Below are 14,175 nucleotides of genomic sequence, written 5' to 3'. Positions count from 1 at the left end.
AGAGAGGACCAGGAGAAAGGAGGGACAGAAAGACCTTCTCAAGACCTGGGAAGCCCCAGAACCAAGGACCCGGCTGTCATTAGCCAAGCTCAGATTTGGCTGTGTGATAAGTAGAAATTTTAAATAAACCCCATTCTATCTTTTGGTTTGCATTCTGCTGACCTGTTTCTCTTTCTTCTTCTTCTTCTCCCTTCCTTAGTCCTTGTCCTTACTGTCAGCATGACAGAATTATCATCAGAATTGGGGCAGGTCAGTTCTGATAGTTTCTCCCTCCTGCCCACTCTCCAGTCAGGCCCTGCTTGTGCACTGTGTATAAGGATCAAGGAGAGGGGAAAGGGAGAGGGGAGTGGGGAGACCTGATACCTTCAGGCCAGCCTCACTAGCTGCAGGTACTTGGCAAGGATGGGGGTGAAGGGGAGTATGGAAGTTCACATGGGTTCAGCCCTACACGGCCCAAGCTTTAAACACCAGCTCAGACATAAATAAGGCAACAGCTCTTGGCCCATACAAGCATCCCCTCGGGCTTTCAGAATTCATTTGTTATGTAGGACACTAGGCTCACACAATCCCAGATTCACCCAGGATATAATTGTAGATCAGAAAACCAAATTATTTTACAGTAAGAACTAATAGCACACAGTAGGTCCAGAGTAAGTGCTCAAAAATATTGGTAGAAAGTGAAATAAAAGTCCTATGATAATGTTGCTCTGGCTTGAATACTCATTCCCAGCCATTTGTGGCCTGATTTTCCAGAGACGTGTTTGAGAGTTATTGTCACCTTTGTCTGCTTTATTTATTTATTTACTCATCCGATAGTAACAAATATTGGTTGAGCACCTGCTATGTACCAGATACTGCACTAAATCCTGTAATACAACAAGAAGCAAAAGGACACAGTGTCTTCCCATAAAGAGTTCACAGTTTCCTAGAGGTAACTAGAGGATGACTAGAGGCCAAACAAAAAGGTCATTAAAGTATACAGTGACAGGGGTGCCTGGGTGGCTCAGTGGGTTAAGCATCCGATTTTTGCTCAGGTCATGATCTCACAGTTCATAGGTTTGAACCCCGCATCGGGCTCTGTGCTGACAGCTCAGAGCCTGAAACCTGCTTCTGCTTCTGTGTCTCCCACTCTCTCTGCCCCTCCCTGACTTATGCCCTGTCTCTGTCTCTCTCTTTTTCTCTCTCTCAAAAATAAAATAAAAACATTAATGCTCTACATTAATTAATGTTTCATTGGGAGGTACAATCCTAGGGCAGCCAAGGTAAAGGGGCAAGGAAACTAAGGCAGGGATGGAGACAAAGCAAACTAAGGGGGTATGTTACTGAGCTGATCACAGCTTAAGGAAAGACACAATTGTTTAATCATGCGTATATCTTTAGACAGACCACATGAAGCCCCCTGTCCTCCAAACAGTCCAGTGGAAGGAAGAGAAAGTGATTTGTCAGATCCCACCTATCTCTTGTCACTAATGCATTCATGTTCACTGGCACATGGAATGAAGTCCTCTGTACTTCTGAGTTGCATTTTCCAGATTTTCTGGCCAACTATTGGAGAAGCCATATCCCATGGCCATGGCCCAGTGCTTTAGCTGAGCTCAAAAGTGAAGAAGGAGCCAAAGTCTCTTAGGGTCCAGTAGTGTTTAGGGTCTCCAGATACAATATAGCATGTCACAAGACAGCTCTGTGCTTTGAGTTTGCCTCCACGACACCTGCTAATAAACATACATGGTTAGAAATTTCTTGGGCACCTGGGTGCCTCAGTCGGTTGAGCATCCAACTTCGGTTCAGGTCATGATCTCATGGTAGACTAGTTGGAGCCCCGCATCGGGCTCTGTGCTGACAGCTCAGAGCCTGGAGCCTGCTTCAGATTCTGTGTCTCCCTGTCTCTCTGCCCCTCCCTAGTTCGTGCTCTGTCTCTGTCTCAAAAATAAACATAAACATTAAAAAAAATTCTTACATATTTCCACCCTTCAACCTTCCCTGCCCCAATCCCTAGTAAACCCTATTCTACTTTCTGTCTCTATGAATCTGCTTATTCCAGGAACCTCATGTAAGTGAAATCATACAGTATTTGTCCTTTGGTGTCTGTCTAGTCCCAGTGTTGACAGGCCTCAAAATGCTGGCATAAAATAATTGCTGGGATGTGGACTCTTACATTGGATTTCCCTCCTAAAGGGGATGTCTTGACCTGTTTGCTCCATCATCTCAGAGCCTGTAGGTCTCTGCCAATGACTGTTCTGGAATCTCACGAATAGAGTTCTAAGACTGCAAGTTTCTTACTATATTTGTTTCTTTATTCACTTATTTCTCCAACAAATATTTACTGACCTACTATGTGTCAGATGCTCTTCTAGGGAAGACTGGTATTCGTGTGGTTAGGTTGTTAAAATATTGAAATATATTTCTCTTGTAGGTTAACAGATGCTTTTCCAAACCTGCCAAGTACCCTATCTTCTGTGGTCCCTGCCCCAGAAACCCTGATATTCTCCATGATCCACCAATAAAGGAATAACTGGGCCAATAGGAGGCCTCTAGGACCCTCAAACTATGGTCCTCGCCCATTCTGATTAGTCAGTAAACAGAATAGACTTAGCCATACTCCCACAGGACTTTCAGGATGGTGAGCATATAAGCCAACCACCTTCCCTTGCTTGGATCTGGTATACAGCATCACTGTCAAGATGACCATAACACAAAAGTCTGATCTCAGTCACCAAAGGGTCAAATGGATCAATCTGGGTTCAGTTGAAGAAAAAGCTTTCTGAGAATCAGAATCAGAACTGTCTGTAGGGGTGCCTGGGTGGCTCAGTCGGTTGAGCGTCCGACTTCAGCTCAGGTCACGATCTCACGGTTCGTGAGTTCGAGCCCCGCGTCGGGCTCTGGGCTGATGGCTCAGAGCCTGGAGCCTGCTTCCGATTCTGTGTCTCCCTCTCTCTCTGCCCCTCCCCATTCATGCTCTGTCTCTCTCTGTCTCAAAAATAAATAAACATTAAAAAAAAATTAAAAAAAACTGTCTGTAAATAGTAGGTAGGGAACCACTCTGCCCTGGAGGCATCTAAGCAGAGTTTGCATTGTATTGGATTGTAAGGCTGTATTGGAGAAGACTCAAACCTAGGCTGGGAGAGCAGGTCCTTTCCAATTATGGGATTCTATGAGTCTAAATTGGGCATCAGTAAACTACAGACCACAGCCAAAATCCAGCCCCCACCCCTGTTTTTGTAAATAAAGATTTATTGGAACACAGCATTTCCATGCATTTATGTATCATCTACTTTTGAACTACAAGGGCAGAACTGAGTAATTACCACAGAGGTCATTTGATTGCAAAGCCTAAAATTTTTTACTCACTAGCCATTTACAGAAAAAGTTTGTCAACCCCATTCTAAAAGACCCTTAGGATGAATTCTTTGACAAAGCAACCAATCACTTCTAATTACCTGTGTCATTAATCCAGATTGGCATGGCTACTAGATTGCTTTCCTTAAAGTGATGCATGTCTTTGTTTAGGATATTAATAAAATATATTCAGGCAATCCCTCTGAGTCAATATGACTTCCCATGCTGTCAAATGGATGAGTAGAAGAAAGTCAAGCTCCTGAGATGCTTTAACATTTCTTTTCTCCTATTTCCATGTGAAAGGTTTGAACTACAGTGTCAACCTGAACATGGCAGCAAGCTCAACAAAGCTGAAAGCAGATACATACTGAGCTCCTACCTAGGTCATAGGGAACTTTTTATGGACGATTGCTTTACATGGATGATTTTACAACTTCGTCTGTTACACACAGGTAGATGCTACTGTTTCTGTTTCATAGTAGAGGTGATGGAGGCTTAGGGAGGCTCCCGAACTTGCCCAGTCACATATGGAGCCAGGGTGTTGCCTACATTTCAAGTCTGAAAATTCTGTTTCACATCCATGTTTGTCAATCCAGAAGGTACTTTGAGTGACTATACAAACCCCAACAAAGTCTAAAGATTGAATGGACTCACAACACAGCCCATGCTCTTAATGTCACAATTAGATCACCAAAAAAGATAGTAGAGAGACAATAGGAATATTTCAATGGAGGACCCAAACTCCCAAGTCCACATAATTCTGGAAGAACCACCTCACCTAACTTTCCTGTTTTACCTTAACCTATTCATGATTATTTCAAGTAGAAATAAAAATGTCTCTGTTCAAAGTCATTTGAAGATTGTGTGGTTAAAGAGGGAAAGATTGAATGGTAGACTGGTTTTGTGTTAACAAGTAATGAGACAAATAGAGAAATATAAAATCTGCCAGCAGTTGACTCAGGTCAAATGCCACTCAGTTACTTCTTTTGTTCAGATATTCCTTAAGGAGGAAGTTACATGACAGGAAAGAGTTGAGGACTAAGAATTGAGGACACAGAGAAATCCCACTGTGTTCCAGCCCTGTTATGTGCAAAGCCCTTTGTGTGAAGCTGCTTTCAGCTGAAGGAGAATACAAGAGTACTCTTCATATTAGGCTGATGTCATTAGGAACCCTGAAGGCAGATGGGACGGGAGAATGGGTTGGTCCTAACTGCTGTCTCTGCAGAGCTTAGCTTGGAGAGGAGATGGAAAGGGGCGGGGACCTCTAAGGGCTCACTGGGTCACCCAGACTCTTAAAAGAGCATCGAATTTGGCATTGGCTACTCCAAATATGGTGCCTACAAAGATTGCTTGACAAATAGATGCTCAATAAGTGTTTGTTTAATGGGTGGATGAAACAAGCTTCCATTCGAATGTCCTGGAAAACTGTGCAGGGAAGGATTCAGAGGCAGTCTCAGAGATAAGCAAGAATGGATGGTGTGACTGCTGACTGGTGTCTGCCATGATGTGAAATAAGGAAGCACAGCCTGAAGACGGAGTCAGAATTTGTATCTTCTTAATGCAGTGGAAATGTCATCTTACATCACAGACTGTGTCCCTCAAACCTACATATGGAAATGGCAAAGAAAAAAGAGCAGAAAGGGAATAGTTGATGAGGATAAAAAGCACTAGAAAAATCGGAAGAGTGGAGGGAAGAGTGTCAACACAGAAAAGAAGGAAAATGGCATAGGCTGACAAATCCTGGCCTAGCTTTCAGTGGGAATATGCAGAATTTCACACGAGCCTTCCGTTTTTATCAACCAGGTTAAAAGGATTTGAGGAACCACAGTGTTCTTATTTTGGGGTCAGACCACAAACAATGCTGGTGAGAACAGTCCCAGAGGGGAAGGAGATGACAAGGCAACTCTCAAAACATCAGGTTAGCAATCAACTGTTCAGGAAAGAAAATGTCACTGTGTTAAATGATACCTCCTGGATTTTCCAGAACCAAGTTTATTCTAGAGTGTATATAAGTTATTGTTCCCTGATCCGTTCATTTGGTGACCATTTGGCTGGTTTCCTGGCTCCCTGCTAAAAATAAGAAATGGATTGGTCCCTGCAAACATAGCCAGAATTTCCTGCCCGTGTCAGACCACAGGTGAAATGCAGAGGTCAGAAACACCTGGACCAGCTCCAAGCCCACACAGAACTGAAGCTCAGACATGAATCATGGTTTGGCTCAGAAAGTTGCACGTGCTCAAACTGAGTAAGAAAGCAGACGTGGGACTTCCCTCTTACCTCTTTCTGGGGGAAGTGAAATCTCTCTTCTGCACAGAGATGCCTACCCTTTGTAGAAAAGTTTCCTTTTTCTTCTGTAGACCAAAGTTGCGTTTGTAGGCCCTGGAGAGCAGCGATCTGGAGAGTTTCTGCGATTGCATATGCATTTCAGCACAGGCAAAACCAGAGGAAGTTGCTGGTGAGCAGAGTAAAGCAAGAAAGGAATGGGTGAACCCCTGTCGTCCAAGTCTCATAGCCACTTCCTCCCACCTGACCACCATGAGCAGCTATTCTTGAAGGTAGCATGCAAATTCAGGCTGTATTGGAATTCCCATCTTTTACACTTCTCTTTTCATTGTTTCCCCGTGAACAGAAAAGAGAACTTCCTCAAACACGGCAGAGTCATAGGCTTTAGATCATTACAGGTATATAGAGATTCCAAAAAAATAATCAGTATCTTTTGTTTCTTAAATGAGTCCTTGCTGCTTATTTTCCTGAGTACAAAAGCAACAATTATTCAATACCCATCCCTGTGTTTGGAACTTGGTAGATTCTCACTAAAAATGTGCCAAATACGTGAAGCTATGCTCATTTTTGAAAACTCAAAAAATACAGAAAAGTAAGAAGGAAATTTTTACATAATCTATAAAACTTACCAGCAAGATATCATCGCTGTCAATGGGGTGATGTATTATCTCTCAAATGATATCTATGTACATAGTGGAGGTCACACTGAAAGTCTGTTATGCTTTTATCACTTCACTTTACGGCATAAGAATTTCTTTTTTTTTTTAAGTTTATTCATTTATTTTGAGAGAGAGAGTACGAGCAGGGGAGGGGCAGAGAGGGAGAGAGAGAGAGAGAGAGAGAGGGAGAATCCCAAGCAGGCTCAGCATGCTCAGCATAGAGCCAGATGCAGTGCTCAATCCCTGTGACATCATGACCTGAACCAAAATTAAGAGTTGGACGCTCAGCCGACTGAGCCACCTAGGCACCCCCAGCACAAGAATTTCTTATGTTACTGAAAGTTTTTGAAAATATGATGATGATGGCTGTAAAATATTTTGTGATAGGGATGCAATCTAATTTCACTCTTACCAGCTCTTTTAGCTATTTTCCACTTTCTGCTATGGTAGAAATGAAGAAGACAGTTCAAACACATGATGGCTGGGTGTTCAGAGATATAGGAACACCTGAATAGAGAATTATCTATATTCACCTTGCTTGTATTCTCATCGCAGAAGACTGAAACCTCAACAGGATCTATCACCGGGCAAACAGAACGTAACAAATTGTCAGCATGTCTCCAAAACCGTGTAACATGTGAGGGTTTTCTCATGATGATGAACTAGCCCCATGACAGTCTGGAGAGGAGTGTGTGGGAATTTCAACAGACTTACCAGACATGCTTGAGGGCACTCAGCTCTAATTTTTCTAGTCCTAGGATCGCCCTACTGAGCTACAAATTTATAACTAATTCATTTACAAATTAGCCAGGACAACCCATGTACAAGCTTTCTTCTCTGACCAAATATAAACCAGACACTCATTCATACATTAATCCCTCTTGGATATAAGTAAATTCCTCCAAGTATGATAACCTAGGCATGAATAAACCCAGAGCATCACCAAGGTTTTAGTAATAACTAGTGAAGTTCAACCTGTGAACCTAGACCACTGGCCTCATTCTATCTGAAGATACCTGTCACTGCATCAGCGGCAATATTATCGTCATTTATTTCCCTGAAACCTTTCCCAGGACATGTACAGGTGATAGTGTAGTGATACCTGTAAACTGAAATATGACATTTTCTTTTTTTCTTTTTTCCCAATACTTTTAAAATTTATTTATTTATTTTTATTTTGAGAGAGAATGAGAGAGAGAGAGAGAGAGAGAGAGAGCAAGAGGTGGAGGGGTAGAGGGAGAGAGAGAGAGAGAAAGATTGAGAATCTCAAGCAGGCTCTATGCTCAATGCAGAGCCCAACTCATCACTCAATCCCACAGCCTTGGGAATCATGACCTGAGCAGAAATCAAGAGTCAGACAACCAACAGCCACCCAGGTGCCCTGAAACATGATGTTTTCAACCTCAGCACTGCATCTGGTTTGTGATATGATTTTGGGGGCCACGAGGGTACAATTGTGAGCTTCCTTAATTCCCTTGGATCCTTTGGCTACCACCGAATGTGCTAAGAGGCACCTTACTGGTCTCAAAGAAGTAATGGAGCTGGGCTTCGATTAATCCTGCTACCAGATCAGTGGGTCTGGAAACACTGTTCCAAAGTATGGAGTCTAACAGACATAGTATTAGCACACAAAAGGAAATTCATGAAATTATGTTCTCCTAATGATAGAATGAATGAATTGTTGCTTTAAAAAAATGAGTAATAAAGAGCCACATTCTTTTTTATGCACCTATACTGAGCACATAAACTTAACAGCAGAACAAAAAAGTAAAACTATAACAGCAGGTACCAACTTATTGCTAACGATACACACACAGAGGATGTAGAAGTGTGTAAATACATACACATATGTTTCTTGGCCACTGTCTGCTTTTGGTAGGTCAAAATCTAGATTATAGTATAGATTTTCTCTTTGTTTTAACATTTCTACCTGAAAGGAAACAACACAGTGTGGGGACCACTTGCCTTCACTCTGAATGCTGAGGACAATGCAGACTGAGGTTCACGGAATCCGCTTCAGGTCCCTTCAGCTCTGCTTCAGGAAATAGCACCTCCAAAGCCTATACTATTAGGCTTGTAACAGTAGAACTCCACAGTCCTTGTGTCCAAGATTTTCAGTCTTTTCTTGTGGGTGAATTGCCTTTACCTTCAGGTGAATGGGAAACCCAGCCCTCAGCCTTGACCTACAGCTACTTGCCTAGGTAAGGCGGAGGCAGTGTGTCTCAGCAAGGATGATGCTACCATTCACCTCTGCATTTACAGTAAAAGGAAACTAGTATTGGAGTCCCAGGGGAGAGCAGTTCAGGAAACTAAAACATCAAGAGAGTGAATAAAAAGCAAAACGAGAGCTTTCTTTCAAAGCCGGAAATCTCCCATGGAGGAAGCACTAAGACATGCGGTTGCACTTTTTCTGAGAACCCACCGTGGCTGCAGAGTAACCAGCCTGGGGCTGGGGGCTGTGGGGGGCAGTGAGGGTGGTTAACTGGTAAGGATAAAGCTAGGACAACATGATTTTCTCAAAGTCCTGATGGACCTTAGTATTCCATTTGATTCTCATTTCCCCATTTTGCAATTAGATCAGCCCAAAGAGGAACTGGTGGCTTTAGGGGAGCTGCTGTATGTGTTTTGTTTCAGCAACTGCCTTCTTTCCCATCTGTTCGGTTTGCACCAAGCTCGCTGGCCGCTCCTTAGGGCTGGCGTGTGGCCGGGGCTTCTGAGCCATGAACAGCCTCAGGGGTGCTGTCCTCTTGTGGGCACTGGCAGCGTGGGCTAAAGCGGATGAGTCTCTGGGTGAGACAGATGAGACCAGATTTCAAAAATGCAAGAATACCTTAAAACTACCTGTACTGGAAGTCTTACCGGGAGGTGGCTGGGATAACCTGCGGAATGTGGACATGGGACGGGTGATGGACCTGACTTACAGGAGCTGCAGGACCACGGAGGATGGACAGTACATCATCCCCGACCAAGTCATCAGCATCGCCCAGAAACAGACCAATCTGGAGATGAACTCAGAAGTCCTGGAGTCTTGGGTGAATTACCAGAGCAGCACCTCCTACTCCATCAACCTGGAGCTCTCCCTTTATTCCAAGGTCAATGGCAAGTTCTCCTCTGATTTCCAGAAGATGAAGACCCTTCAAGTGAAAGACCAAGCCATAACAACCCGCGTGCAGGTGAGAAACCTGATCTACACAGTCAAAATCAACCCAGCTTCAGAACTCAGCTGGGGCTTTAAGAAGGAACTCATGGACATCTCTGACCGCCTGGAGAATAACCAGACACGGATGGCCACCTACCTGGCAGAACTGCTGGTCCTCAACTACGGCACCCACGTCATCACCAGCATGGATGCTGGGGCTGTTCTCATCCAGGAGGACCACATCAGAGCCTCGTTCCTGCAGGACAGCCTGAGCAGCCGTACTGCCCTGACCGCGTCTGCCGGTGCTGCCTTCCAGAACATCGTGAACTTCAAATTTGAAGAGAACTACACTTTGCAGAACACCCTCACCAAGAGCTACCTCTCCAACCGAACCAACTCCATGGTGCAGAGCATCGGAGGGCTTCCTTTTTACCCAGGCATCACCCTCCAGGCCTGGCAGCAGGGCATCACTAACCACCTGGTGGCCATCGACCGTGCCGGCCTGCCTCTGCATTTCTTCATCACCCCCAACATGCTGCCCGAGTTGCCGGGGCCGCTCGTGAAGAAGCTGTCGAGGACGGTGGAGGCTGCCGTGAGACACTATTACACATTCAACACCTACCCTGGGTGCACAGATGTCAATTCACCCAACTTCAATTTCCAGGCCAACACTGATGATGGCTCTTGCGAGGGAAAAATGACCAATTTCTCCTTCGGAGGAGTTTATCAAGAATGCACCCAGCTCTCTGGGAAGGAGTTTGTCCAACTCTGCCAAAACCTGGAGCAGAAGAATCCACTCACTGGTGATTTCTCATGCCCCTCTGGCTACTCCCCAGTCCACCTGCTGTCCCAGATCCATGAGGAGGGTTACAACCACCTGGAGTGTCTGAGGAAGTGCACCCTCCTCATCTTCTGCAAGACTGTGTGCGAAGATGTGTTCCGGGTGGCAAAGGCTGAATTTAGGGCTTTTTGGTGTGTGGCCAGTGGGCAGATACCAGAAAACTCAGGACTGCTTTTCGGAGGCCTCTTCAGTGGTAAGAGCATAAACCCTTTGACGAATGCACAGTCATGCCCTGCTGGCTATTTTCCACTGAGACTTTTTGAAAATCTCAATGTATGTGCCTCTCAGGACTATGAGTTGGGCTATAGGTTTTCAGTCCCCTTTGGCGGGTTCTTCAGCTGTGCAGTGGGGAACCCCTTGGTGAATGCTGCCATATCCGGAGATTTAGAGGCACCTTCTCTAAGAAAGTGTCCCGGGGGCTTCAGCCAACACCTCGCCCTCATCAGTGATGGGTGCCAAGTGTCCTACTGTGTCAAGGCTGGGCTGTTCACAGGAGGGTCTCTGCCCCCTGCCAGACTCCCACCTTACACCAGGCCACCCCTCATGAGTCAGGCTGCCACCAACACTGTCATGGTGACCAATAGCGAGACTGCAAGCTCCTGGATTAAGGATTCCCAGACCCACCAGTGGAGGCTGGGGGAGCCGTTAGAGCTACGCAGGGCCATGAGGGTCATCCATGGGGACAGCAGCGGTCTGTCAGGAGGGGCGGCAGCTGGGGTCACAGTGGCAGTCACTGCTGCCCTGGCAGCCACCATCACCCTGGCCATCTACGGCACCCGGAAATACAAGAAGAGGGGATACCAGGCATTGGAGGACGAGACACAGAGTTTGGCTGCGGGCACGGCCGCACCTGGAGATGTCCCCAACCAAGAGCAGGAGCAGAGTCCAGCCTAAATCTCTCCCAGGAAACATTTCTCTCATCTCTGGCCAGAACCACAAGCATGCCTCTCCTTCCTTCTTTCTCCACTTCTGCCTGAGGACTGCAGCAGCAGGTGCAACAAAAGGCAGGTATAACTTTGTGACTTCCTTAGGGCCCTGGGCCAGGAAATGAACAGAGAGCTCTGTGGACAGGGGTTGGGGTGGGGGAGGAGAGCACATGTGACTTTTTAAGCAAAAGTCATCAGGGGTAGGGGCTAAAACACAAAGAGGGTGTCTTTTCTCTGTGTGCATCATGGATTATCTTCATCTGAATATATGTGAAAAGAGAGGAGGGAGCATGTTAATATTTGGATTTGGAGACCATGCGTTTAATCTGAGGTCAGCCACAGTTTCCAATTCACGAGCTATAAGAATTTCTGCCTGTACATGTTACCCTCCCCCTGTTCTGTTTTGGTTTTTTTTGTTTTGTTTTTAATCTCTCTGTATTTCATGCTCCTGGAGGCTGAGTGATCCCCTGGAAGACCCAGGAGGTCCCATGTGGCCTCTGATTTTCAGCATAGAGGGCTCTGTACTGATGGACTGGGTCCTTACAACTGTATCTAAACAGAAAGATGCTGTCTCTCCTAAGTCCATGTTTTCCAACTTTCCAACCACAATTCAGACTTACTCCGACCAGACCACTCTTGGCCTTCAGACTAGTGTCATGAAGTCCTCAAAAACAGATTTTAACTTAAAATCTTCTATTAGGAGGTCAAGGGAGAAGGGATGGTTTGGAGAAAAGGCATGAAGAAAGAAAGGGTGAAAGTTGGAAAAGATCCTGGTGCTCAGGGTAACTGGAATTCTTACCCATAACCACCTACCTGGCTTATGGAGCTGCAGATTTAGGTAAAACAAGCATTCCATTTTCTCAGTCTCTGTTACCAGAGTATCGTCCTTTCTTTTTCCATGAGTGGTCCTTCCCCTTCCTGTCCTTGTATCACGTGTACACATCCCCAAATACACACGTGCACATACCTCCACAATCCCCCTCCCCCGGCCTCCTAACACACACACACCCCAAACACAACCCCACTCCCAACTCCCCCAAACATACACACCCCAAACACACACAGAGCCATAGACACACACACACACACACACACACACACACCACATTCCTACAAAAAGTCTGCATTTCTCTAGGGGTGGGAGATAAGGAAAAATGCAAAAAAGTCAAAGTAAGCCCACACCCAAGTATTATTTCCTCCCTAAAACCAAAACAGAATAGAAACTACCAATTATGTATCCTACCTTTGTTTTTTGTTTTTTGTTTTTCCAGCAAAGGGACTGATATGATCAAATCCCTGTTTTTAAATGAAGCAAAAAAAAGGCACCCAGCACCCTCTGTGACACATGTATTTCAGTCCCAGGCTGACTTCCCTCAGGCATCTAGAGGGATGCATGCCTGTTACCTGGCATTTGGGGCTTTGCCCAATTTTAATACCAATCTTACTGAATTATAATGAATAGGGTGAGTCTATTAATACTTCTCCACATCTTTTTTTCTAATTTTCTTTTTTATTGAGTAAACTCTACCCTGGATGTGGGACTCCAACTCATGATGCTGAGACCAAGGGTCACGTGCTCTACTGACAGAGCCAGCCCCTTCTCCACAACCTTTTTAATAGTTACACAACTCTTCACCAAATCCAATGTCATTAATGAGCTCATTTGCATGAAGGATAATCTGTCCTCACCTCGTTAACATTCACAGTCAAGAGCTTAGGTTCACATAAATCCTGAGGAGCCTGAAGATCCCAGCCTGGGGGAAGATGGGAAGGAGGTTCCTTGTCCGCCTCCCACTGAATACCAAGCGAATCACAGAAGGTGAGCCCTGCCCCCCCCCCCACCCCCCACCGCCAGCCACAGGCACTGATTTCTACATCCTCTTCTCTGAACCCTGCCTAAGCATTAAAATATTCTCTTAAACCTCTGGGTGTTTTGTGGGTAAATTTCAGCTGAGCTAACCACTTTTCTGCAAATTCCCCATGAACCCCTTGAAGATTACGGAGACTGAGAGACAACGGTCCAGCTACAGGCTTCCAGACTTTGCGCTAACTGCCCTTGGAAATAAAAATTCTTCACAAACTTCTGTTTCTCAGAGTTGCACATAACCATACATTAAAAATGTGGACCTAGGGGCGCCTGGGTGGCTCAGTCGGCTGAGAGACCGACTTCGGCTCAGGTCATGATCTCATTCATGGTTTGTGAGTTCGAGCCCCACGTCGGGCTCTGTGCTGACAGCTCAGAGCCTGGAGCCCGCTTCAGATTCTGTGTCTCCCTCTCTCTCTGCCCCTCCCTCACTCATGCTCTGTCTCTCAGAAATAAACATTAAAAAAATTTTTTTTTAAATGTGGACCTAAGGAACACTGTCCGGCTGCTCATCCACAGGAAATGAGAACACAGGGCTTTGCAGTTTGCAATCATCCTTTTGCCGAGTCAGCACCTGGAGAGGGGAGTTCACAGGCTCTGTTTTCCTGATCTGTGAGCTCAGACTGGGCGCTGTGGGAAGGCTCACCCCGGCTTCCACCCAAACCACACTCCCCAGACTCTCGGAAATAGAGACACATGTGGGTGACAAAGGCAGCTTTGCGTTTGCATTTTGTGTTTGTGTCTGTGTGAGCATCGGGATGATTAACACTACACATGTATTTGACACACAACAGCCTGTCAACTATTGAAACCTATGCTATATTGTCGTTGGGCGGAGGGCACTGTAAAAAGCAAACATTCACGTTTTTTAAGCCGGTCTTTCCCCCACAGATTCGCTTACATTTCCCCTGCCATGCGGTCTCTTTCTTGAGAGGAACAAGCAGTCAGGTCAGGTCCCTTGGTCAAATGTGTGGGTGGAAAAGATATTGGGGGGAGGGGTGGCGAGAAAGAAGGGAATCCCCCACCCCCAATCAGTGGAAGGACTTATGGTTGCTCCCAGACTCGGAGAGGCGCCCCAAATGCCTCATAGGCGCCCTGACCTACAAAAAGCAGAAGGGGAACAGCAA

The 14,175-nt window shown here is 45.6% G+C and overlaps 1 protein-coding gene and 1 long non-coding RNA gene across 2 annotated transcripts in view; one reads left to right on the top strand and one right to left on the bottom strand.

The window, feature by feature from the left end:
• The window catches only part of LOC122200419, a 35,350-nt gene extending 29,551 nt beyond the window's left edge, over positions 1-5,799 (bottom strand). Inside the window, exon 1 of the long non-coding RNA XR_006193807.1 lies at positions 5,614-5,799. This is a non-coding gene — a long non-coding RNA (uncharacterized LOC122200419). The remainder of the gene's footprint in view (positions 1-5,613) is intronic.
• A 3,081-nt stretch (positions 5,800-8,880) lies between these two features.
• Positions 8,881-12,048, top strand: MPEG1 (macrophage expressed 1). Its single transcript, XM_042906380.1, has one exon. It carries the CDS (start codon positions 8,999-9,001, stop codon positions 11,150-11,152), a length of 2,154 nt encoding a protein of 717 aa, XP_042762314.1. The 5' UTR covers positions 8,881-8,998; the 3' UTR covers positions 11,153-12,048.
• Positions 12,049-14,175: the final 2,127 nt, after the last annotated feature.

The sequence above is a fragment of the Panthera leo genome, chromosome D1, assembly GCF_018350215.1.
Source record: "Panthera leo isolate Ple1 chromosome D1, P.leo_Ple1_pat1.1, whole genome shotgun sequence".
Taxonomy (NCBI): Eukaryota; Metazoa; Chordata; class Mammalia; order Carnivora; family Felidae; genus Panthera; species Panthera leo.
The sequence above is the reverse complement of the archived record's forward strand: the minus strand, read 5'-3'. Positions and strand labels throughout refer to the sequence as shown.